This window comes from Ambystoma mexicanum, chromosome 13, assembly GCF_040938575.1.
Source record: "Ambystoma mexicanum isolate Mex_15411 chromosome 13, UKY_AmexF1_1, whole genome shotgun sequence".
NCBI lineage: Eukaryota > Metazoa > Chordata > Amphibia > Caudata > Ambystomatidae > Ambystoma > Ambystoma mexicanum.
This window is the reverse complement of record NC_090938.1, coordinates 792,861,704-792,886,403: the sequence shown is the minus strand read 5'-3', so window position 1 is coordinate 792,886,403 and position 24,700 is coordinate 792,861,704. Positions and strand designations below refer to the sequence as shown.

General features: G+C 56.1%; 1 protein-coding gene across 1 annotated transcript; it reads right to left on the bottom strand.

The window, feature by feature from the left end:
• Positions 1-303: 303 nt before the first annotated feature.
• LOC138521993 (POU domain, class 5, transcription factor 3-like) lies at positions 304-20,592 on the bottom strand. The gene is made up of 5 exons (XM_069635183.1): positions 19,953-20,592; positions 4,322-4,433; positions 3,969-4,099; positions 3,530-3,691; positions 304-2,329 (listed from the first exon to the last, which is right to left on the bottom strand). The coding sequence occupies exons 1-5, from the start codon at positions 20,493-20,495 to the stop codon at positions 2,081-2,083; spliced, it is 1,197 nt and encodes a 398-aa protein (XP_069491284.1). The 5' UTR covers positions 20,496-20,592; the 3' UTR covers positions 304-2,080.
• Positions 20,593-24,700: the final 4,108 nt, after the last annotated feature.

Sequence of the window (24,700 nt, the reverse complement as noted above, 5' to 3'; positions counted from 1 at the left end):
ACAGGGTGAAGGGACCCATAATCAAGGCATGGGCAGAATGTCGGGTTTCTCCCAGAGGTGTACACTGCTCCCCCCACCCCCCACTTTCACAAGCCTTAAGCTCCCCGACACTTCACACAGGGTTAAATGAAAACGACCCTCCCTCCACACTTCCTGGATGGGGAGTCAGCTTCAGGAGATCACATCCGTCGGTTTTGCTGGTCCTGTGCCCCGAATCCTTAAATATGCAACTGCAAAAAGGAGGAACACCCCATGGACCTCCCCCGCCCCCAGACAGGCAAGACAAAACACATAGCCTTTGACATCTCAAAAAGGTGTATTTTGCACAGTAATTACAATGGGATATTTACATTCAGTATAAAAACAAATATATTACAAAAGAACTTCAGAAGACGTCACTTGCATCAGAGAAAGACTCAGATTTCTTCCCCTCCCTGCCACCCCTTAGGAGAAAAGAAAAGCTGCCAGTGGGCGCCTTGTGGCAGCACACCTGGCCTCAGATTCAGCAGCAGGGTGGCTTGCAGGGTCAGCAGCGAGAGCTAGTCCATCAACCAGGGGCAGCTGTGACCGATGTCTGGCGGAAAACGTTTAGGCTCATTTAGCTTCCATGGGAGAAGCAAAGGGGAGGTGCAGGAGATTCATTTATAGGCAAAATGCAGGCTGCACACACAACAAACAGGCCTACAAATGAAGCCAAAGAAAGCAAACGGTCTCATACAGTCTCGCCGATTGCTGGGGCTGTGGCTTCACAGTCCCCTGGAGCAGGGTGCAGGCACTGGGCTGCACAGGGCAGAGTGTGGATGTTTTCAGAGACCCCCGACCCCAGGTGCCACCAGTAAAGAACCAGATTTTCTAGGGCAGGGATACCAAGGCAGAATAATAATTAAAATATATGTACAAGTTAAAATTATATACATCTTGGCGCATGTTTCAGGCTAACAAAACAGGGTTGGCCCTGCTCCAGGGAACATGCGACCCAATTCACAACTCTATACCTTGGATCTTGGGGCGACTGTTCCTCGCTCACCTTTCCCCATCTCCAGTCTCAAGAAGGGGAGGGTGTTCCTGGGGACTTTCAGGGTTGTTACTCATGCCCCCCTTTAAATGTGGGTTCAAATAGTGGAAGGAAAAAAAAAAACCTACAATATCCAGGTGCGCAGGGGAGCCCCAATTGGTCAAACGTGCTTTACGAAAATGGGAGCCCCCCCCCCCATTACCATGATAGAGAGGAGATGCAGGTCAAAGGAAAATCTAATCCCACCCACAATTGCAGAATAAAGAGGGCAAAGGGCATGCACAGAATAGCCACGTACAGGCCAGAGGTCATGCTCAGAATAACTATACAGACGACATACAGGACAAAGAACATTCACAATAAGCACACAGATTACATTCAGGACAAAAAGCTTAATAGACAAGCGAGTAGCACCCCGTACATCCCCTCGCCCCCCCCCCAACCAATAAGGCAGAGCTACTCGCTGGAAAGAACTTATGCATATCGATTTCACAGCCTACAGAACACACATGATATAAATGACAGCAATTTAGCAAGAGGAGAAGTGGCAGTTCTGTTCTGCTCCTGTAACTAGCCACTACGCCGAAGCCTCGAGTGCAGAAAGAGAAACACTGCCCCAAGTGGCCCGACGAAGAATAGTCCTGAAAACAGAAATCCGCCCCTCCCAGACAGAAAATGGCAGAGGCTTGTGGATGATCTGAGCCCTAATTTAGGGCACAGCCGTTCCTGTCAAGCCCCACCCTATTGGCCACAAGCCCTCAACTCACAATAAAAACATCAAGTCAAATAAATCATGGATTCTTTTTTACATTATAGTGGGGGAAATGTCCCGCCCCCTATTCCAGGTATGGTGCAATAAAGTCTAAAAACTCATTCAAGACATGTTGGTGCAGCCCCAGCTCCCCCGACTGGCCCGTATACACCCTTTAAAGCCAACATGAAAAGTGTGGGGTGGCAAACCACCACTACTTGCTCCGCTCCCCCCATATGAAGCACAGCTTCGGTCGGTCCGGGGGTCTCGCTGACGTCAGCCAGTTCATGAAAGTCCAGTGTCCTCCCCAATACTCAGTTGGAGTGCAGGTGCCTGCTCACGGTCTGCGAGTACATCTCGCTGTCGTGGAAGGGCTGCATGTAGACCGCGGCGAAGGCGGCGGCGGCGCCGTTGTAGCCCTGCGCGATGTAGGAGGTGGGCAGGTGGCTCAGAGCCGGTGGGCCCGGCTGCATCCCTGGGTACTGCTGGAAGCCATCATACTCCTCCCGGCAAATGCTGCGCTTCCCCTTCTGTCGCCTGTTGCAGAACCAGACGCGGACCACCTGCGGGGGAGACAAAGGCCTTCCTTCAGTTACTCACGGGCTATCACTGGTACAGGGTACATGGACAACGTTTTACTCCGGTCAAAGAGCCAGGGATCGGGCTTGCGGTTGGGTGCTTTTTTGTATAGGTGTTGAGCACCCTTTGCCTCCATAGGGAAAAGTAGCCCTTAAGAAAATCGTGCTTGATAGAGTAGATGAGGTTTGGGTGTCTTGGCAGTGATATGGGGCATGGTGCGGCGTAGGCAATCATGGCAGTGGTTGGCTATGTCTTGAGGGAATTTTGTTGGCAAGAGTGTAGTATTAAGTGATGCCAGGAGAGTTGTTTTAGAACCATGTGCGTCTATTTGCAGGTATTCCTAACCAAAACTAAAGTCTGGGCCGCGGCAGGAGTGGCAATAGAGAGGTTCAGGTAGAAGTGATCGGACCATGATGTGGGACTGATGGGGACCATGATGTGAGACTGATGCGGGACCATGATGCGAGACCATGTCAATAGTTGCATTAGCCGAGAGTCTTCTAGAGCTAGTACAGAGGCTTTCAGGTCAGAGAGGTCATTGTACCCAAGGTTGAGGGCACCTAGGATAATTAATTTGGTTGCGGGTTTCATGTGTGGAGTGATGAGAATCCCAGGTGGGTGGCGAGGGCATAAACTGGAGTTGGCGGTGGCAAGACCAGGCATGCACCAGGTGTAAACTAGAAGCACACTCTGGCCTGGAAGCAACAGCTCCTTTTTGGGGGTATCCACAACAAGTTACCATAGAGTAACCAACCTCTAGGAAAGACTCAGGACCTAGTTTGCCCCAACACTGCCCCTTGACAAACCTACGTCTGTTTGCCCAATCCCCTCCCAAACTATCATCGACCCGTTTTACCAACACACTCATGTATCCAACCCAAAAGCAAGCCCACCAAGAGTGGGCTTTTTACCCTGTTACCCCCCCCCCCCCAATCAGCAACAGAAGGCCATGATGATGGTTCTGTGTGGTGCCCACCTGCCCTGCGGTTTGGCTCTGCTGCGTATGACGCTGCAGGAGAGGAGAGTTAGAGGCTAGTGGGAAAGACCTGCCCAACAGGTGTACCAGGTGCCAGACACACTTGGTGGCAAGTTATCCAAATGGTAGAACGTGAGCTCTGGGCTAGACCGTGTCTCGAGGAGCAGGTTAGGTGGGGTGAGCGCTGTTGGAATTATAGGCCACTTACGTCCTTCTCCAGATTGAGGTCCTCGGAGATGTGGGCGATCTCCTGATGGGTGGGCTTCGGACACTTCAGGAAGAAGGCCTCCAGGTTGTCCTTGACGCTGTTCTCGATGCTGGTTCTTTTCCTCTTCCGGGCTTGCTGCAGGGCGTTCTCCAGGTTGCAGAGCTGAAGTGGGTGATGCAAGAAGAGACGGTCAAGACAGAGGCCAAGCAAGACAGAGGCCAAGCGTGCGTAAGGCTCGGTCAGGGAAGGCTGAAGTCCCTGCATCCTATAGGTGCCCCCCCCCAAACCTAGAAAAATATGCAGTCAGAAAAGCAAGTGATGGAGATCCCCCCCCCCCAAACCTAGGTGCACATGACGGTTCCCACACAGGTGCGGACAGAGTTCCCAGCATTAGGGTGGTCCATCATGCCGCAAGTACCCTTCCCCGGAAGCCCTTTACCTCCTGCAGGTTCTCGTTGGTGTCGGCCTCGACCAGCCAGCGCTGGAGCAGGGGTCTCAGTTTACACATGTTCTTGAAGCTCAGTTGCAGGGCCTCGAACCGGCAGATCGTCGTCTGGCTGAACATCTTCCCTGTGTCAAGGCACAAGAGTAGAGGCACTTAAGAGTGGGTGACAAACAAGTGGGCTCCAGTACCCCTACAGCCCACCCATCGGAGGACCCACGCAGTGATGCCAACCGAAGGCAGTGTGGCCAGTCCCTCGGGAAGGTGTGGAGATGGGCCATCAGGTGATGGCAAACTAGAAGCCTTGGTGTGCAACTGTGGGTACTTCAGGCATAGGCCAGGACACTCACCGTACAGCGCCCCGAGCGCCAGCCCTACATCCGCCTGCGTAAAGCCCAGCGTGATGCGCTTCTGCTTCAGCTCCTTGGCAAACTGTTCAAGGTCCGCCGACGTGGGGGCTTCCTGGGGGGAGAGCAAGAGAAGAGCCTGGTAAGATATACGTGGTACACCACTAAAACGAGGCTTGCACCAGTCCCCTCCCTCCAATCCAGGTATGGATGACATGGAGCATGCAGGATGGGGGCCAGATGTTAACAGGCCAGGGGAGTGGGGGGCAGTGGGTTGCAGTTCAGTTTAGTGTTCCATCCCCAATATGCAGTGGCCCCCAACTTCCAGAGGAGACCTTCTGCCCTAACCTGCATTTTCCAGACCCGGACCCACCAAACGTACCAGGAGAATATTTGCTGAAATGGGAAAGGTTGAATTAAATGCCCAACTTCCATTGGGTCAGTACCCCGATCCAGTAATATTGCGGGGCTACACGCTCACTGCAACCAAGAGCCAAGTATCCCCACGCAACCAAGACAACCTCATGCAACAGTAACCAAGAGCCAAGTATCCCCACGCAACCAAGACAACCTCATGCAACAGTAACCAAGAGCCAAGTATACACACACAACCAAGACAACCTCATGCAACAGTAACCAAGAGCCAAGTATCCCCATCCAACCAAGACAACCTCATGCAACAGTAACCAAGTATCCCCACGCAACCAAGACAACCTCATGCAACAGTAACCCCAAGACAACCTCATGCAACAGTAACCAAGAGCCAAGTATCCCCACGCAACCAAGACAACCTCATGCAACCGTAACCAAGAGCCAAGTATCCCCACGCAACCAAGACAACCTCATGCAACAGTAACCAAGAGCCAAGTATCCCCATCCAACCAAGACAACCTCATGCAACAGTAACCAAGAGCCAAGTATCCCCACGCAACCAAGACAACCTCATGCAACAGTAACCAAGAGCCAAGTATCCCCACGCAACCAAGACAACCTCATGCAACAGTAACCAAGAGCCAAGTATACACACGCAACCAAGACAACCTCATGCAACAGTAACCAAGAGCCAAGTATCCCCATCCAACCAAGACAACCTCATGCAACAGTAACCAAGAGCCAAGTATCCCCACGCAACCAAGACAACCTCATGCAACAGTAACCAAGAGCCAAGTATCCCCACGCAACCAAGACAACCTCATGCAACAGTAACCAAGAGCCAAGTATCCCCACGCAACCAAGACAACCTCATGCAACAGTAACCAAGAGCCAAGTATCCCCACGCAACCAAGACAACTTCACCAATTTGGGCTGCTAGTGCGCTTTACAAATCCAAATAAATAAATTTGCTGGGAACTGTCGCAGTGGAGGTACATGGTGCATCCAGGCTGGAAGGACTGCCAGAAACCACAAGGGATTGTGCAGTCACTGAAATATGACGGCGGCAGAGGCATAACTGCGCCACAGGGCAAGTGACGGGAGGAGCGGGAAAAGGAGTGAAAGAGGAGAGGACAAAGCACTCGTGCAAAGTGTAAACGTGTTAGTAACCTGGACACCACCAGTAGAAATGTATAAGAGCACCAGCACCAGGTCTGAGCAGAACCCTGACGCTGCACCTCCTGCCCAAGAGCTTCAGCCTTCTTCCACCCACAATACAAGGCCTGGTGACATTGCAGGTGGGCAGGGGGCAGATGGCGCCAGAACCATGTGGAGACCGGCAGGAACAGAGACAGAGAAAGAGGCAGTGGTACTCAACAGGGACGAGGAGCCTAGTTTGGGCTGTTCCGGCTAGGGCCTAGGCCGCACACCATCCTCGGTGTGAGGAATTAGACCACCTGCACGGCGGGTCTGCACTCACCCGGGGTTTTAAATAAAAGAAATTGAATGCTGGCAGATCAGCCTCTGGAAAATGTGTGGGGCTAATGCGCACATTTGAGCACAGCATGTGCCCTTGAGCTACGTGGGGTGCCCCCTCATTCCACAGTACTGGACATTGGCATAGCACACAACACAAACTAAAGGGTGGTGGCCCACTCACTCATGCCAACATCCCCTGGCAGCCATGGCCAACCCCTAATTCCAGTCCATGTTCAGATACCCGCTCCTGCCTGGTCGCTTGTAATCTGCAGCCTTTCGGTTATAGCATGCCACCCTTCCTAGATTCCTTCTCCTGTACCCGTGCTTGGGACAGTGGTGCGAGACCGCAAAGCAGACTACCCTCCTATGCCTGGGCTACAGGCCTGTGTCCTCCATCTGCAGCACTTATGCCTTCCTCCTAGCTAAAATGAAGCCCTCTCCAAGAAGGAGAGGAAAGAGCCATGCCCCTTTTCTAGGCCCCAAGACTGGCCTGCTGACATGCCACTAGTTCACTATTCCGATTCCAGCCGGGGTGAAGGGGAATGGCCAAATAGATCACCGTCGTGGGGCTCATCCCAAGCTCTGCTGTGACCACCATGGGGTGCAACTATAGATTCATGGCACACTAATGCCATTGATGGCGAAGGGTTGTAGCACGTGTGCATGCTGGGCACCAAAGACGACCCTGCATCCTTGCCCCCCCCTGCTACACATACAGGATAGCGCATGTATACAGGTTCGCACTTGCAAACAGTTTCACATTGACGGTGCATGGACACAATCCACACCACCGTCAATATCCACGGTTCACACCATTGCCAATACATGCAGTGCTTGATACGGACATGGTGGCATCAAGGATCACAGCATCTTTACACAGTTCAGCTAAACCAAGGGCTGGCGAGATTTCCCCCGGTAGCAGTGGCGGCTGGTGAGTTTGAAAGTTGGTGGGGCGTAAAATTTCCAGGGCGAATTTAGTAGCGAGCACGAGCAGCGTGCGAGCTCACTCCCCCCGCGAAAATTTTGGAAAAATGGCCTACAAAATGTGCAATTTACTGTCCAAAAAACCCACCGAAATATGAAAAAAAGCATTCGGTTTTACATATTAATGGTGGTACACTATTCTTACGTGTGCAAGTGTGATGGTGTATTTTACAGCAGCTTGTATTGAGAATAGCTGGTACTATGGTGTATGCATAAAGAAATTCATTATATAGTCAGTAATGATAGAAACATGTTTGTCATGCTGTTACTGGCATTCACATGCACTCATCCTCTTACTAAGGTGGGATTTTAGGCATTTTCTGAAAGGGGGAAAGGAAGCTAAAATATTACTTTAGTTTGTAACCACTTAATTAATGCGACAGGTAAGTCTCATAACCTTTGTATTGTAACACATGTACTACTAGTGTTACAGCCACACTTCCATTAGACAACCCACTTACCAGTCACATGTGTCTTTGTATTTCTTTAACTTTAGAATGTATTTGTTTATTTAGACGTTTTTTTTCATGCACACAACTTATAACTTGCGATTGCTTTAGACTGCTTAGTATGAAGTTAAAGTGATGGGAAGCACCAGGTGCAACTGTGACAAGCTTACGTGCCTGAAGAGCCACAGTTTAAAAAATAATAATAATAATGTTTTGCTGTGCTCTGGTTCTCTCTCATTCCTGACGTGACATCCCGTGAACCTGGAGGAAGAAGTGGTTGTACTGTTTGGAGTATTGGAGATGCTACAGTTAAAGCTTACTAGTACTCGGTTTTTCTATCATACCCTGCTAGCTTGCGGGCTAGCGCCTCCTGTGCTTCCCCCCACCACTACTCAACGGACACCTACAACACTTCGGACATGATGTCACTCAGGAAAATGTATGTTCATATGTATGTTCCTTAAATGAACACATTGTCAGCAGGCCCTGCATGTTGAATCCTATTTATGTATGTCCCCTTGTTAATGTTCCTGGTCTATGTTCCTAGTTTGATCCAAACCCCACCATCGCCATGCGTATCGATGGCCCACGTATTCCTGCACATTATAAAGGGACCCTCATCCAGGACTGCATCTGTCATGACCACTCTAGTACAGCTTCTGGCACAGCTTGGCCGAACTTCTCTGTACTGGCCAAGCCTGCTTCACTCCCATGCCTAACATTACAACAGCTGCTGGCCTGCTCTTGTGATCTCCCCCAGACCGATGACCATTGCTACATCTCTTGTTTGTTTTTCTTTTATATAGTGCTTCATACCGGATTCCTCCCGCTTGTAAGAGCTGTAATAGGTGTTATTATTAACCCATTTTTAAAGTCCTTCCTCTTGCCAACCCACCTTTTCAGTTCCATGGTATACCCAAAGTATTGGCAATTATTAGAGTGGATGACTATGCATTCCCAGTTCTGTGATTCGGTGTGTGTGAGTGCAAATAATGAGGCTAGGAGTGGGAGTGTGGGGGAAGAATGAGGATGTCCAAAACGAAAGTTGTACTGCGGATTCAGTGTGATTATTGTAAGGTACCATACTATTCCCAGTCATTTTGGGGTTCGTATTCTATGTGGCGTAGACTAAAAAGCGTGCGAAAAACGCATGCATACAAATGAACACATCCTTTTTATCTCTACATAGTCATGGCGGGGAGGGGGCATGAGACCTAATTGAGATTGCCATAAACCCCCCATCCTCTTTGTCATACACATGCTCAAGCATTTACGCCAGCATGACATGTACAAGCTGGCGCAAATGCTTTGTTTTCCCCTGGAACCGGCCTGCTGGTCGTGTGAAATCAGAAGTATTCCAAAGGAATCCATTTTAAACGCTGCCTAGCATGCGTAAATGGCAGGTGCATTTGTGCAATTTGTACTACGAAGTGCGAAAACAAAGCGTACACGCAATTACACCTTTTTTGGACTGTGTAGTGCGAATGACTAACTGCATGGAGAACCAGTTTGCACAGAAGTGCAAATGTAACAGATCCTCTCAGTTCAATGTATGCATTGGAATAAAATGACCTGCCCATCGTCTGAACGACCGAACTAACTGGTGCAGACGGCAGAAGGCATGAGCTCACACTCTGCCGCACATTTACTGGTGGTTGACTTTACTTTGCAAATTGAATGTTGTGCCTTCGATGGGTGAACCAAGCAACCCTGCAAAAGCAGACTGGCAGTGCCTCGAGTTCTGCAGAACTTCTGCTCACGTTTTAGGCCATCTGCTGCTCTACACTCTCGGGTAATTTCTGATGAGAGCACTAATGTCGCTGGGGATCAAATGAGTGGCGTTAAGCATGGCGTCATTGTAAAAGTGGCGCGGGCCCGGCAGTACCAATGTTTGTATGCGGCCTTCCTGGCATTCGGCCTGCTGACGTGCCCTGCTGCCGGAGCAGGAAGCGCTGTCTTGCCTAATTGCACTGCACTCCGTGCTAATGACGAGAGCGCATAAGCTGGCATTCGGGATGACCTTGAGGCTGCGTGCCGCCGCCACATGCACCCCCGGCACTTCTAAAGAACCTAGGAGCATCCAGTACTTGAGGAGCCAAGGTATAGGGCCATGCTCGGGATCTAAGCAACAGCACAAGAAAAATATCTTGTGCATGTGTAATGTAACTCACCAGCGATTTATGCTAGTCATCGTCACATCCCCCCACAGAGCTCTAACCACCCAATCAGCTTCATAGTGACCCCAATGCAGCTATTCTTTAGAAACGACTCCAGGGTGCATTCATATCCTCCAGCCATGGATACACACACCACGAAAGGTTCATTGGTGTTCAAGCTCTGATGAATGAAGCAAAACGGGGGGGGCTGTTTCCCATGCACTGTACAACAAAGAACCTTAAATGCCTGCCCCCTCCCCAACCCCCCCTGGAAGCCCTCCTGAAAACGCTGCTCCCTTGAAAGCTACACCCACTGGGAGCAAGGCGTGGGCACGGTTTCAATATCCATTGTTATAACAAGTGAGGATTCATACGGGGCATAACATATCCGAACCAGAGTGGGGGTGTCCCATAAATCAAATGCTGCGGAACGGTACGTTAATGCTTCAGAGAGTTTGACAGCAAACCCAAACTTTAACGCTCAATACCAGAGCATGCATGAAACTGTCCCAGACGGATAAAATGCCATTCGTGAATGTGGGCTAATTTTCTATGATGCCCTGCAGCACCCCCCACCTTCGAGCTTTTCAATCCCCCGCGACGTTGCATTGCATTCTGGGATATGCAGTTTAACTGCAATGCTGTCCCTCGTGTCCTCCCCCCACAACTGCTACCCCCTTGGTGCTCACCCCAGAGCACTGACTACCCATCCTGTAGAGCCCTTCTAATGAATAATGGTTGTAAAATAATGGAAATCAAAATCACCTTCTATTCAAAATAACCACATCCACGAGCGCATTGCGTTCACTTGCATCTCCAGCGGTAACCGCAGTGTCTTGGTACGTGAAGCAACAAATAAAGCGGACGTGCGCCCTCCTCATATGAAGTGCAAATATTGAACCCCACCAAATACCTTTTCCCAACTACCTGTGGCCCAAGCCCCCACCTCGCCTTTATCTTGCAGGGGCAAGGTTGCCCTACTCATTTTTTCTCCACTCTATCTGACGGCGACAGCAGCAAGGACAGCTGCACGAAGTTGGAAGCAGGACAACACGGAGCAGCCGCGGTCCGCGACCATGCACGCCTGCCAGTGCCTGCCCTGGGCCTTGCGCACCGGTCCAGCTGGCATGGCCCAAGGCAAGGCCCTTGGGGCACGGACCGGGGACGGGTTAAAACAAATAGGCCCAGGCGGCCCTCGCCTTGGTGGTAGCGGGCGGCCCGCTACCACCAAGGCTCACAGCTCGGCAGCAACACTGAACGACGTGTAGGCCAAGGCCTACACGTCGTTCAGTGTTGACTGGGCCTGGGCCGTGGTGGACCACATAGTTTGGGCCCGGGGAGGGGAGTGTAAGTAACACTCCCCAGTCCCCGGTCCCAAACAGAGAAGAATAAAAGTTAAACAAACATGGGGATGGCCGGATCATGGGGTACTTACCACGGCGCCGCTGCAGCAGCACTCGTGTTTGGTGTGTTGTTCACTCCTCTCACTCGATGTCGGAGAAAAAGAAACAGTCAACAGACGTGTGAAGGCGGCGCAGGCGCACGTACACACCCTGCGCCGCCAGTGAGTCATCATAGATACAGTAATGTCATTGGCTGTTTGCCAGCCAATGACATTACTGTATCCATGGCAGGGGAGGGAATCAGAATTTAAGTGCGCTGTTTGCGCACATTTTATACTGGCGGGGCCACCCCTGAAGCGCCCCGCCAGGCTTCCAATTAAAGGGGCTACGTAGAGTGCGTGGTGCTAGGAGCTCCACGCACTCTACTATAGAAAAAAATAAACTAAATTGGGACGCGCCCCGCTGTTAAACCGGGCCCCCGCCTGTTACACGATTACCTTGCCACAGCGCCCCCGCGCTGTTGGCAAAGGAAATGCAGACATTTTCTAAGCTAAAAGAGATTCAATCGGAGAAGTTCTCTGATTGAATCTCTTTTAGCTTCCTCTTTCTTTTCTGGGGGGGCGGCGCCCGGCCGCCCCATGATAGCAGCCGCCACTGCCCGGTAGGCCTCTGCTGCCTGACTCGTGTGGCATTCCCAAATGTTCCCATACAAAAAGGGGTTCAGCTTGCTAATGAGGTGTAATATGGAGCCACTTTGAAAGTGACCAAAGCCTCGTGGGTCCCAGTCCACCCTTCACTAAACCCAAGTGCAATAACATAGGATGCTTGATGACCATTTAGAATGAGTTACTACATTCAATTTTAATTAATTTGAGCGGATGTATGGCGCCTAGACAGCAGAAAGTGGTTCCAGGTGCCACAAGACAATGGGGGGAGAGAAGAAAGGGGGGGGTAGGAGGCTACAGAAACGGTCCTACTAGGCCATGTGACATTCGGATTGTGCAAGTGCAGCAACAAAAGTGTAAAGGGGTAAGGGAGGGCCCCCACCCTTACCCCCTAGGAGATGGATAAGCGCAGGGGGGGGGGGCGGGGGAAACCAGACAGTCTAGTCAAAGAGGGTGCTAGAACCAAGTGCTGAGTTCAGGAGGGACCAGGTAACCAGTGGCAGCAGCAGGGCGGCAGTTAGCAATGGAGGGGGAGAAAAGGAAAGTCTTGAGAAGCTTCCGGAACTTTGGAGATCCGACTCAAGTCTGAGAGGGGCAGGAAGGCCATTCTAGAGGGAGGCTCCTGCTGAAGAAAGATCTACCCCCACTCCCTACTTTGAGAAGCGTCCGACCTGCAGAGAGTTGGAACTAGAGCACCAAAGGACCCAATGGAGAGTTAGTGCTGGAGAAATACTGTCCCTGGGATTGAGGCTGTTGCAGTAGTCCAGCCTGGAGAGAACCAGAGCTCTGGAGACATTGAGTTTCTGGGGGATGGTGAGGAAAGGGTGAATACCTCTGAGGAGGTGAAGCCGAAAGTGAGCCTTCTTGGCAAGGTCTGCGATGTGAGGTGAGAAGGAGAGGAGTCAAATACAACCAGGTTTTTTAGCTCATAAGAGGGTGAGAGGAGGGGCCTCAAGGAGGGTGGGCAGAGTTGAAGGATCCTAGTCTTACTGACATTAAGACAAAGATAGTTAGCAGCACATCATACCCGAAGAGCAGAAGGAGAGGAAGGAAGCGTAAAAGGAGAGCAGAGTGTCATCCACATAGCACGGAAAGTGAGGAGAGAAGGAGGCGATGGACTGCCTGGAGGAAGCCTTGACCATAGGCCAGGAGAGGGGACGGCAAAGAAGGTCACTGGTGATCTGCCTGGAGGAAGCCTTGACCATCGGCCAGGAGATGGGACGACAAAGGTCAGTAGTGGTCTGCCTGGAGGAAGCCTTGACCATAGGCCAGGCGATGGGACGGCAAAGAAGGTCACTGGTGGTCTGCCTGGAGGAAGCCTTGACCATAGGCCAGGAAAGGGGACGGCAAAGAAGGTCACTGGTGATCTGCCTGGAGGAAGCCTTGACCATAGGCCAGGAGATGGGACGACAAAGAAGGTCACTAGTGGTCTGCCTGGAGGAAGCCTCGACCATAGGCCAGGAGAGGACCATAGGCCAGGAGAGGGGACGGCAAAGACGGTCACTGGTGGTCTGCCTGGAGGAAGCCTTGACCATAGGCCAGGAGATGGGACGACAAAGAAGGTCACTAGTGGTCTGCCTGGAGGAAGCCTTGACCATAGGTCAGGAGAGGGACGGCAAAAGAGGAAGCATTGTACAAACAGGGTAGGTTCAAAAGACACATGGGAAGTCAAATGCCTTCCCCAACCATTAAGCAATTCTATCTTTAAACACACAATGCCCCCCCCCCCCCCCGAACACATTTTTGCAGTGCGCATATCAATCATAGATGAACACTCAATTGATGGTAAAGCGGCGCACTGGCTGCACCTAAGGGAAGAACACCCTGTCCCTGACAGGGGTGTCTAGCCCCAGGTAGCGTGTGGTGGGAAGGCCGGTCCCCGACGGGGGTGCCTAGCCCCAGGCAGCGTGTGGCGGGAAGGCCGGTCCCCGACGGGGGTGCCTAGCCCCAGGCAGCGTGTGGCGGGAAGGCCGGTCCCCGACGGGGGTGCCTAGCCCCAGGCAGCGTGTGGCGGGACGCCCATCCCCATCTAATAGGGATAGCGTAAGAAGGCCGGTCCCCGGCGGGGGTGCCTAGCCCCAGGCAGCGTGTGGCGGGACGCCCATCTAGTAGGGATAGCGCAAGAAGGCCGGTCCCCGGCGGGGGTGCCTAGCCCCAGGCAGCGTGTGGCGGGACGCCCATCTAGTAGGGATAGCGCAAGAAGGCCGGTCCCCGGCGGGGGTGCCTAGCCCCAGGCAGCGTGTGGCGGGACGCCCATCTAGTAGGGATAGCGCAAGAAGGCCGGTCCCCGGCGGGGGTGCCTAGCCCCAGGCAGCGTGTGGCGGGACGCCCATCTAATAGGGATAGGGTGCCTAGCCCCAGGCAGCGTGTGGCGGGACGCCCATCCCCATCTAATAGGGATAGCGTAAGAAGGCCGGTCCCCGGCGGGGGTGCCTAGCCCCAGGCAGCGTGTGGCGGGACGCCCATCTAGTAGGGATAGCGCAAGAAGGCCGGTCCCCGGCGGGGGTGCCTAGCCCCAGGCAGCGTGTGGCGGGACGCCCATCTAGTAGGGATAGCGCAAGAAGGCCGGTCCCCGGCGGGGGTGCCTAGCCCCAGGCAGCGTGTGGCGGGACGCCCATCTAGTAGGGATAGCGCAAGAAGGCCGGTCCCCGGCGGGGGTGCCTAGCCCCAGGCAGCGTGTGGCGGGACGCCCATCTAATAGGGATAGGGTGCCTAGCCCCAGGCAGCGTGTGGCGGGACGCCCATCTAATAGGGATAGGGTGCCTAGCCCCAGGCAGCGTGTGGCGGGAAGGCCGGTCCCCGACGGGGGTGCCTAGCCCCAGGCAGCGTGTGGCGGGACGCCCATCCCCATCTAATAGGGATAGCGTAAGAAGGCCGGTCCCCGGCGGGGGTGCCTAGCCCCAGGCAGCGTGTGGCGGGACGCCCATCCCCATCTAATAGGGATAGCGTAAGAAGGCCGGTCCCCGGCGGGGGTGCCTAGCCCCAGGCAGCGTGTGGCGGGACGCCCATCCCCATCTAATAGGGATAGCGTAAGAAGGCCGGTCCCCGGCGGGGGTGCCTAGCCCCAGGCAGCGTGTGGCGGGACGCCCATCTAGTAGGGATAGCGCAAGAAGGCCGGTCCCCGGCGGGGGTGCCTAGCCCCAGGCAGCGTGTGGCGGGACGCCCATCCCCATCTAATAGGGATAGCGTAAGAAGGCCGGTCCCCGGCGGGGGTGCCTAGCCCCAGGCAGCGTGTGGCGGGACGCCCATCTAGTAGGGATAGCGCAAGAAGGCCGGTCCCCGGCGGGGGTGCCTAGCCCCAGGCAGCGTGTGGCGGGACGCCCATCTAGTAGGGATAGCGCAAGAAGGCCGGTCCCCGGCGGGGGTGCCTAGCCGCAGGCAGCGTGTGGCGGGACGCCCATCTAATAGGGATAGCGCAAGAAGGCCGGTCCCCGGCGGGGGTGCCTAGCCCCAGGCAGCGTGTGGCGGGACGCCCATCTAATAGGGATAGCGCAAGAAGGCCGGTCCCCGGCGGGGGTGCCTAGCCCCAGGCAGCGTGTGGCGGGACGCCCATCTAGTAGGGATAGCGCAAGAAGGCCGGTCCCCGGCGGGGGTGCCTAGCCGCAGGCAGCGTGTGGCGGGACGCCCATCTAATAGGGATAGCGCAAGAAGGCCGGTCCCCGGCGGGGGTGCCTAGCCCCAGGCAGCGTGTGGCGGGACGCCCATCTAATAGGGATAGGGTGCCTAGCCCCAGGCAGCGTGTGGCGGGACGCCCATCTAATAGGGATAGGGTGCCTAGCCCCAGGCAGCGTGTGGCGGGACGCCCATCCCCATCTAATAGGGATAGCGTAAGAAGGCCGGTCCCCGGCGGGGGTGCCTAGCCCCAGGCAGCGTGTGGCGGGACGCCCATCTAGTAGGGATAGCGCAAGAAGGCCGGTCCCCGGCGGGGGTGCCTAGCCCCAGGCAGCGTGTGGCGGGACGCCCATCTAGTAGGGATAGCGCAAGAAGGCCGGTCCCCGGCGGGGGTGCCTAGCCCCAGGCAGCGTGTGGCGGGACGCCCATCTAATAGGGATAGGGTGCCTAGCCCCAGGCAGCGTGTGGCGGGACGCCCATCTAATAGGGATAGGGTGCCTAGCCCCAGGCAGCGTGTGGCGGGACGCCCATCTAGTAGGGATAGCGCAAGAAGGCCGGTCCCCGGCGGGGGTGCCTAGCCCCAGGCAGCGTGTGGCGGGACGCCCATCCCCATCTAATAGGGATAGCGTAAGAAGGCCGGTCCCCGGCGGGGGTGCCTAGCCCCAGGCAGCGTGTGGCGGGACGCCCATCTAGTAGGGATAGCGCAAGAAGGCCGGTCCCCGGCGGGGGTGCCTAGCCCCAGGCAGCGTGTGGCGGGACGCCCATCTAGTAGGGATAGCGCAAGAAGGCCTGTCCCCGGCGGGGGTGCCTAGCCCCAGGCAGCGTGTGGCGGGACGCCCATCTAATAGGGATAGGGTGCCTAGCCCCAGGCAGCGTGTGGCGGGACGCCCATCTAATAGGGATAGGGTGCCTAGCCCCAGGCAGCGTGTGGCGGGACGCCCATCTAGTAGGGATAGCGTAAGAATGCCTGCCCCTCCTCAGCGCTAACATTTGTGGCATTCAAATACATGTCACAAAGCAACACCAGACAAGACCACAACCCATCAGCTGAACTGGGTGTTAGATTCTGTCAGCAGGCGGCTCGGGTCAATGCTGCAACAGTCACTGAAACCTGGAGGATTATAGAGTTAATCCACCCTTGGGCATTGCAAATCACCAGGTGGGATCAGAGTGGCCCACAAAATCAATTACTAAAAAGGGGCATTGTAGCCATGATGCAAGAGAGCTCACTCTGCGCGAGTATAAAAGGAATTGGACCTATACAGTGCCCATCTTTCATTTACCTGGACATCTAGAGGAGCACGGGAGCCCTCGTGGTCGAGTGGTTTCGACGGCAATATGATTCAGGCCGTCTTCTTCAGGCCCATAGATGAAGGAAAGCTATCAGCGTGCCAGAGCATTGGGCACCAAGGGCGAACGCCCGCCCTAGCGCGCACCCAGGTGCGAAGGACAGCGCCCTCTTGTCCGTGGTCGCGGCGCTAGCGATCCAGGATGCTGGGAAGTGTAGCCATTGGCCAGGAGAGGGGGCGGCAAGGAAGGTCAGTAGTAGTCTTTCGGGAGGAAGCACGGACATGGGCAGACCTGGGTTAGAGAGCAAGAGACCCTTCTTAAGGGTTCCCTCAGACTTTGAAAGAGGAAGGGTAGGTAATAGAGTAGCAGTTAGAATAGATAGGGGAGAGGAGAGGACCATGGGGAGGGATTGCTGCACAGTTCACCAGGCAGCCTAGCCGGGACAGATGAAGCAGGTACTTGGCGGGCACCTCGCCCATATGCCATTCCTGCTTATATATTCTATTAAAAGCAGGGGCTAGATATGGTGCTATTTTGAAGAGCCTGGCGCCCCTTGGACTGTGTGAAGGCTGGGCGGAGGCCAGGTGTAGAGGGGTCTCCCTGCTATCGGCCTCGCCAGGAAGGGGGTGCATTCCATGCTAGGCTCACCTGCCCATTACTTGCCCTGGGGCAGGAATGCCAGCCCCAGGGTTACTCCCTGCGGCTGATCTCGGACCCTGCTGAAGTTAGTCCCGCAAGGGCTGCTGCTTCTCCGAAATAAGCTGGCAGTGATGCTAGAGGGCATCGGCGGGCAGGACACGGCTTAAGCGCTTCCATGCCAAGAGGCCCGACAGTGGCTGGTGCTGGGATCAGCCCGGCGGCCGTGCCTAGTCGGTGCACTGGAAGAGCCAGACAGCCTTGGCATATCCCAAGACCCTGCGCCCTAGTGGCATTACGTGGCTAGGCGAGAACAGGTGGCAAACGGCCATGCAAAGAGCCAGAACTACTGGCGTTGCCAAGGGGGGCCCCAATACTACCGTATGGCTCAGCAGTCCCCTTGCTGAAGGCGCACGTGCTGCACCAGAAGCTGGTTTACAGCTGCCATTAGCCAGCCTTGAAAAGAGGGCTTAGAAATAACAATGACAGCCCCTTAAGAGCACGGAGCTGAGCATAGAACCAACGTGGCCATGCCGAGCAATGGCCGGGTTAAAAACACAGGCTGCGGGGCCACCCCAAATATCCCAGCCATCTCTGGTTCATCTTCACCCCGTGCAAATAATTAAGGGCAATAGCCAAAACTAATAAAGGGGAAGCTATACAATTATAGGGGGGGGGGGGGGGGCTTAGTGTTTGCCCCGTGGCCTTTCATTGGCCAAGTCCTGCCCCACTCTTCACAAGGACAGGTGACCGTCACAGAGAAGACGCATCTCTCCAAGCCGAGTGAGAACTTCTGCCAAGAACTGGATCCGAATCCCCTGATCAGAAGGCTCACTGCCACCGCTACCGGCGAAGACCCTGAGACACCAGCTCCACTGTGACAAGACCAGGGAGCCCAAGAACCATCCTAACCCAGGACTACACACCCAACCCGAGAAGATGGAGGGATGGGGCTCACAGACAGCTGTTCTGGAGAAACTGGAATCCAGAGTCCAGAATCAGTGCACAGCTGGGCGCCCACCCCGTACAGCAGCTAGAGCTCGAGGAGGAGTGTGGGCAAGCCTTGGGGTGCAATGTGTAGAGGGGGGTCGAGGAAGAAGCGCCAATGTGGCCCCCACGTGCTCAATAGACAGATAGACAAGCACGGGCGCCCCTTAGATCCTGGGAACACGCCGGTGCCACCGAGGGAATGTGGGTGCCACTGCCAAGGCTGAAGGGCACGATCACCCCCAATCCCGTGGCTCCACACTAGCTGCCAGAGCCCAGGCGGGTGCGTGGCCCCCATTCTGGATTCCCTAGATTATGGACCTGGGAGCGGAGCTGCAGCTGGAGTATTCCCATAACAGCGCCTAGAAGCAGCAGAGCTGGCTGGCAGCACGCTCTGGGCCGGGAGGCAGACATACCGTGGGCCCACCAGGGAGTACCCTCGGACTCCGGGGTCGAAAACCATGAGCTCTGCCCGGTGTAGCCAAGCCCCCAGAAAGTGGCCGCCCAGTAGCCTCCACCCTGGCTAGGGGCGGGGGGCTGCGGCCAGTTCCACGGCTTCGGGGGCCCATCCCCAGTGATGGGAGGGAACCCCTCTACCGCCTCGCACGCCCCACGAGACTAGCCTGCGGGGCCGGCCTTGGGGCCCATGTGACGGGCACCCACCAAACGACTGGACGATGCGACGCGTGTACAGGAGGGTGCCACACCACGGTCCACTCAGGGAGGGGGGGCCAAGCAGCCTAGCCGTGACCCCCCCCCCAGGAGCACCCCCGCTTCTCAGCACCAGTCTACAGCCCATATAACAAAGCCCAGCGCCTAAAGGAGGGGCCGAGGCGCACAGACAAACGGCAGCAGGAAAGTATAACCTGTTCCCGGGTCCATACCGTCACAACACTGGGGTCGCTAATTTTCTTAAAAATGCGCAGCCAAGTGCATGTGAACGCAGCGCTAGAGGGACGTGCTAGCGCCTACATGTCATACATGCGAGAAACTGTTGAGGGGTGCAGTAGCCAAATACACGGAGATCCATTTCTTCGAAAGCTCGTTGCCATCTCCTTCTCCCCTACAGTCTATGCACACCAATGGATTCTGGGAGTTGAAGTCTAGTTATCGAGAATGCAACCAAGCGGCTAACATGCCGTGACACAATGATGTGTGTGACACGCACCCACCTACACAAACCCAGGGGCGAACACAGAACACAAGACCCACCCCCAAGGCACCGCAAAGAACGCTGTCCAGGCCACCCAGGCCCGACACAACCGAGAGCGGGGCACGGAAGGGGTCATTCCAAGCACTGCGCCTAGAGTAGCCGCTTCACGGCGCTACACCAGCCTTCCGCCCTCCGCATTAAGCGCCCGTGCTCCAAATGGCATGGGTGCACAAGGATGAAAGGCTGAGCGAAATCTACCCCTCCACCCCCAAAAACATACTGAAACACAGGCAGGGCCTGCGCTCAAAGTGTGGGGTGTCGAGCGGGCAGAGGGACCAGGGAAGGGGCAGGCACAGTGGGCGATGAAGGTGCGGGGGCACTGGGATCCATAAAGGCGTTTGAGAGGACCATGGGCTGGAGGAAAAATTTCAAAGGGGGGGGGGGGGCTACCCACCAATGCCAGAGGGGTCGCAGATTTCACATGTGGATGGGGGGGGGTCTCGCTCACCTCGTCTCCGCTGTCCAGGTCCCGCGGGGCGCCCCCAGCCCCCAGGTCCGGGCTGGCGCTGCTGCTGCTGGCGGTGCTGCTGTGCGGGCTGTCATCGGACGGGCTGGCAGGTGCGGCCGGTACTTGCCCTCCGCTGGCCACGGACGCAGGCGACCTGGCGGGCACTGCCAGCTGGGGCACGAAGTAGCCAGCCCAGGCCTGCTGGTGCTGCTGCCCGTAGCCAGCCTCCTTGTCGGGCCTCTCCACCTTGACCTCCACCCGGCTGCTCTCGAACCCTGCGCCGGCACCGCTCTGCCCATACACAGGGCCCCAGGCCTCCGAGAAGGGGTACCAGGCCCGTGCCAGCCCATGGGCCCCCGGTCGGCCCTCTCCTTCCGCCCCGCCATGGGCATACTCCAGCGCCTTGAAGCCGGCGTAGGGCCCATAGCTCTCGGACAGGAAGCCCGGCCCGCCCGCCTCGAGGCCCCCGGCCCCCAGGTGCAAGGCCTGGGCACCGAACCCATAGGCAGCCCGCCCAATCTCCTGTCCCAAATGCCCAGCCATGACCTCAGAGCAGCGTCCGCACAACCCTTGACCCCTCACTAATTCCAGCTGCAGCCTCGCTCTAGCGCCAACTCACGCCTCTTCCACACCCAAGCGCGTTAATAGGCCTTGGCTGAGCAGGTCAATCTTCAGGTGCTGACCGCCCTGCCATTGGTCAGCACCGGTGTACACGGCCCTCCCCCATAACAGTAGCCCCCCTCCCACTCAGGTTCTGCACCCAAACACTTCAAAGCCAACATCAATGGGGAGTGGGAGCGCACCAGTGAACTCCAGTTTGGGCCCAGTATGGGCACCTTGTGTTATGAGCTGCTTAATCCGCTTAAGTCCTCTAATGTCCAGGCAAGTGCTCCAGCGGGGGGGCTGGGGGCGGCCACAATGCAGCCATCACCCCCTCCCGCGGGGACATTACTTGCCCCTGCTGACCACCTCCCCCACCCCCCTCGTTTCAAAGTCATGGCTGGCAGTGAGATCTGAGTCTGCAAGGAGGGGCTGGGGGCCGTCCTGGCCCCCCACCGCCAGGAGCCCTGCGAGCCGCTGACACAATGCCGCCGACGGGCCATTATCTTGCTAAGGAGGGGGCGGCAACGGCCCTCTGGATGTCCCCCCTGGGGGTCGTTTCCTGGCATCTCTGCCTGGGACAATGGGACTTCCCCCCCCTCCGAGGGGGGTCTGATAGCAGAGGTGTTGGGGTTGCGCCCTGATTAGGGCCAGAACTGGGCTCTCTGCACCACCCCCCCCCCCCCAACCCCCACTGGCCACCTTGACGAAGGCATATGACCCCCGCCCACAACATTGCTGCTTGGAAGTCCTGTTTCCTAAAAGGGGTGGAGGGGGGGCAGTTAACTGGGAGTTCCCCAAGTAAGACCCGTACAAGGATGACTGGAGTTTTGGGGGATTTAAAGAAAGAGGAGTTTTGAGGGGATACAGAACATATTTGGGGGTGGCCTGGCCTGGGGCCACCGTGGGTCTAGTGGCCCCGGGACTCCAGGCGAGAACTTGCAGACATAGTATTCCAGCTGAAAAACTGCACGAGGACCACCTATTCCAGCCTCACCCCGGGGAGTTCCTCGGGAGAGTGGCCCTGGTACAGGCCCACACCTCACGTCACGGGAGTGCAGCTCGCCCGTGCCTAGAGTTCTACTTTATTTATTTATTTGTGTATGTGTAAAGCGCACAAGCCCTGGGGCGTCAAGGCGCTGTTTCAAGCAGTTGCACACGATGAGAGGGCCTAGGGGAGGGAAAAAAACAACACAATTACATAATATGTTGCACTCTATGTCCGTCTCTTGCTTTTTCCTTTGCAGTTGGAGAACTACAAACCCCAGAATGCACAGCAAAAGCAGGACTCGGCGAGCTACCCCAGCAGTCCTCGGGCAAAGAGAGCTGGGGGAGAGAGCCTGGCGATCTGCATCCGCCCTTGTCTTGTGCGCCGGCAGTCGGTACGCAGTCTGCCGGTGTTGGGAACTACGACTCCCAGAATGCATTGTATTAAGTGTTTGCCACCGGGTACACGTGCTAGCCATGGGCCTCATTACACGGTAGGTGGTGAGCCATGGCGCAATTAGCGCCATGGCTCATGCCGGTAAAATACCGGCACCGCCTTGGCGGTAAGGGGATTTACCGCCCCATCCCAAGGTTGGAGGGGCGGTAAATCCCCCTTCCGCCATTGCCCTTCCCCATTCCCATTTCTGCCCCATAGGGCTCAATGGGAATGGGGAAGGCGCTAATTACGGCACCGCAATTTAGCGGTGCCGTAATTAGCTCCGAGGTCCCTTAGCGGGTTGGTATTTAACGCCTGCAAAAAGCAGGCGTTAAAACTCCAACCCGCTAAGGGACCTCGTAGTAAGGCGGCAGGGATTTACCGGCACCGGTATTTTACCGGTACCGGTAAATCCCTACCGCCTACCGTGTAATGAGGCGTTGGACTGATGTGTAGTTTATCAGTCGCGGGCGGTAATGCAGAGGTTGCTCGCCATTCTGGGAGGGGGGGGGGGGCTGGGGGCGGGTTATACGTGCACGGCCTGCAGCTCTGCGTGGAAAGGCATTGTAACCCGTGCACACATTGCATGTTGTGATCAAGTACCACCCGCCACACCCTGAAAATGCCCATCCCAGTGAGCCCGACAGGAGACTGCCGGTAACACCGGCACATGCGCGGTGACATCCGGGCACTGTTCAGAGCAGGGCAGATGCATGCCGCTCTGGGTGGCAACGGAGGGGAGCACACACTCCAGTGAGGCTGAACAAAATACACCCCACGGACAGGCTGGCCCCCACTCCCAGCGCGCCCCTACACATTATGATAGCGTATGTAAGTAAGTGTAGGCAGAGAAAGGCGCTACACCTTGGCTGCCACCGGCCGTCACTCTTAAAGTAGGGCTCCCATTAATGAGGGCACCAGCTTTCAACTGCTGCAAAGATGGCAGCGAGCCACCCGGAGCCACCCCCAGGGTCTTTACTAATACTGGGGCTTCGAGAGTCCATCGTTTTGTGCCCCAGGGGTCCACAGGTGACTGGGTCCATCATTCTGTGCCCCAGGGGTCCACGGGTGCCTTCAAGTCCATCGTTCTGTGCCCCAGGGGTCCACAGGTGACTGGGTCCATCATTCTGTGCCCCAGGGGTCCACGGGTGCCTTCAAGTCCATCATTCTATGCCCCAGGGGTCCACAGGTGACTGGGTCCATCATTCTGTGCCCCAGGGGTCCACGGGTGCCTTCGAGTCCATCATTCTATGCCCCAGGGGTCCACAGGTGACTGGGTCCACAGGTGCCTTCGAGTCCATCATTCTATGCCCCAGGGGTCCACGGGTGACTTTGAGTCCATCATGCTCTGCCCCAGGGGTCCACAGGTGACTTCGAGTCCATCATTCTATGCCCCAGGGGTCCACAGGTGACTGGGTCCACAGGTGCCTTCGAGTCCATCATTCTGTGCCCCAGGGGTCCACGGGTGCCTTCGAGTCCATCATTCTATGCCCCAGGGGTCCACAGGTGACTGGGTCCACGGGTGCCTTCAAGTCCATTATTCTGTGCCCCAGAGGTCCACAGGTGACTTCGAGTCCATCATTCTGTGCCCCAGGGGTCCACAGGTGACTGGGTCCAAAGGTGCCTTCGAGTCCATCATTCTCTGCCCCAGGGGTCCACCGATGACTTCGAGTCCATCATGCTCTGCCCCAGGGGTCCACAGGTGACTGGGTCCATCATTCTGTGCCCCAGGGGTCCACAGGTGACTTCGAGTCCATCATGCTCTGCCCCAGGGGTCCACAGGTGACTGGGTCCATCATTCTGTGCCCCAGGGGTCCACAGGTGCCTTCGAGTCCATCATTCTGTGCCCCAGGGGTCCACAGGTGACTGGGTCCACAGGTGCCTTCGAGTCCATCATTCCCTGCCCCAGGGGTCCACAGGTGACTTCGAGTCCATCATGCTCTGTCCCAGGGGTCCACAGGTGACTGGGTCCATCATTCTGTGCCCCAGGGGTCCACGGGTGCCTTCGAGTCCATTGTTCTGTGCCCCAGGGGTCCACAGGTGACTGGGTCCATCATTCTGTGCCCCAGGGGTCCACGGGTGCCTTCGAGTCCATCATTCTATGCCCCAGGGGTCCACAGGTGACTTCGAGTCCATCATTCTATGCCCCAGGGGTCCACAGGTGACTGGGTCCACAGGTGCCTTCAAGTCCATCATTCTGTGCCCCAGGGGTCCACGGGTGCCTTCGAGTCCATCATTCTATGCCCCAGGGGTCCACAGGTGACTGGGTCCACAGGTGCCTTCGAGTCCATCATTCTCTGCCCTAGGGGTCCACAGGTGACTTCGAGTCCATCATGCTCTGCCCCAGGGGTCCACAGGTGACTGGGTCCAAAGGTGCCTTCGAGTCCATCATTCTCTGCCCCAGGGGTCCACAGAAGACTTCGAGTCCATCATGCTCTGCCCCAGGGGTCCACAGGTGACTGGGTCCATCATTCTGTGCCCCAGGGGTCCACAGGTGACTTCGAGTCCATCATGCTCTGCCCCAGAGGTCCACAGGTGACTGGGTCCATCATTCTGTGCCCCAGGGGTCCACAGGTGACTGGGTCCATCATTCTGTGCCCCAGGGGTCCACAGGTGCCTTCGAGTCCATCATTCTGTGCCCCAGGGGTCCACAGGTGACTGGGTCCACAGGTGCCTTCGAGTCCATCATTCTCTGCCCTAGGGGTCCACAGGTGACTTCGAGTCC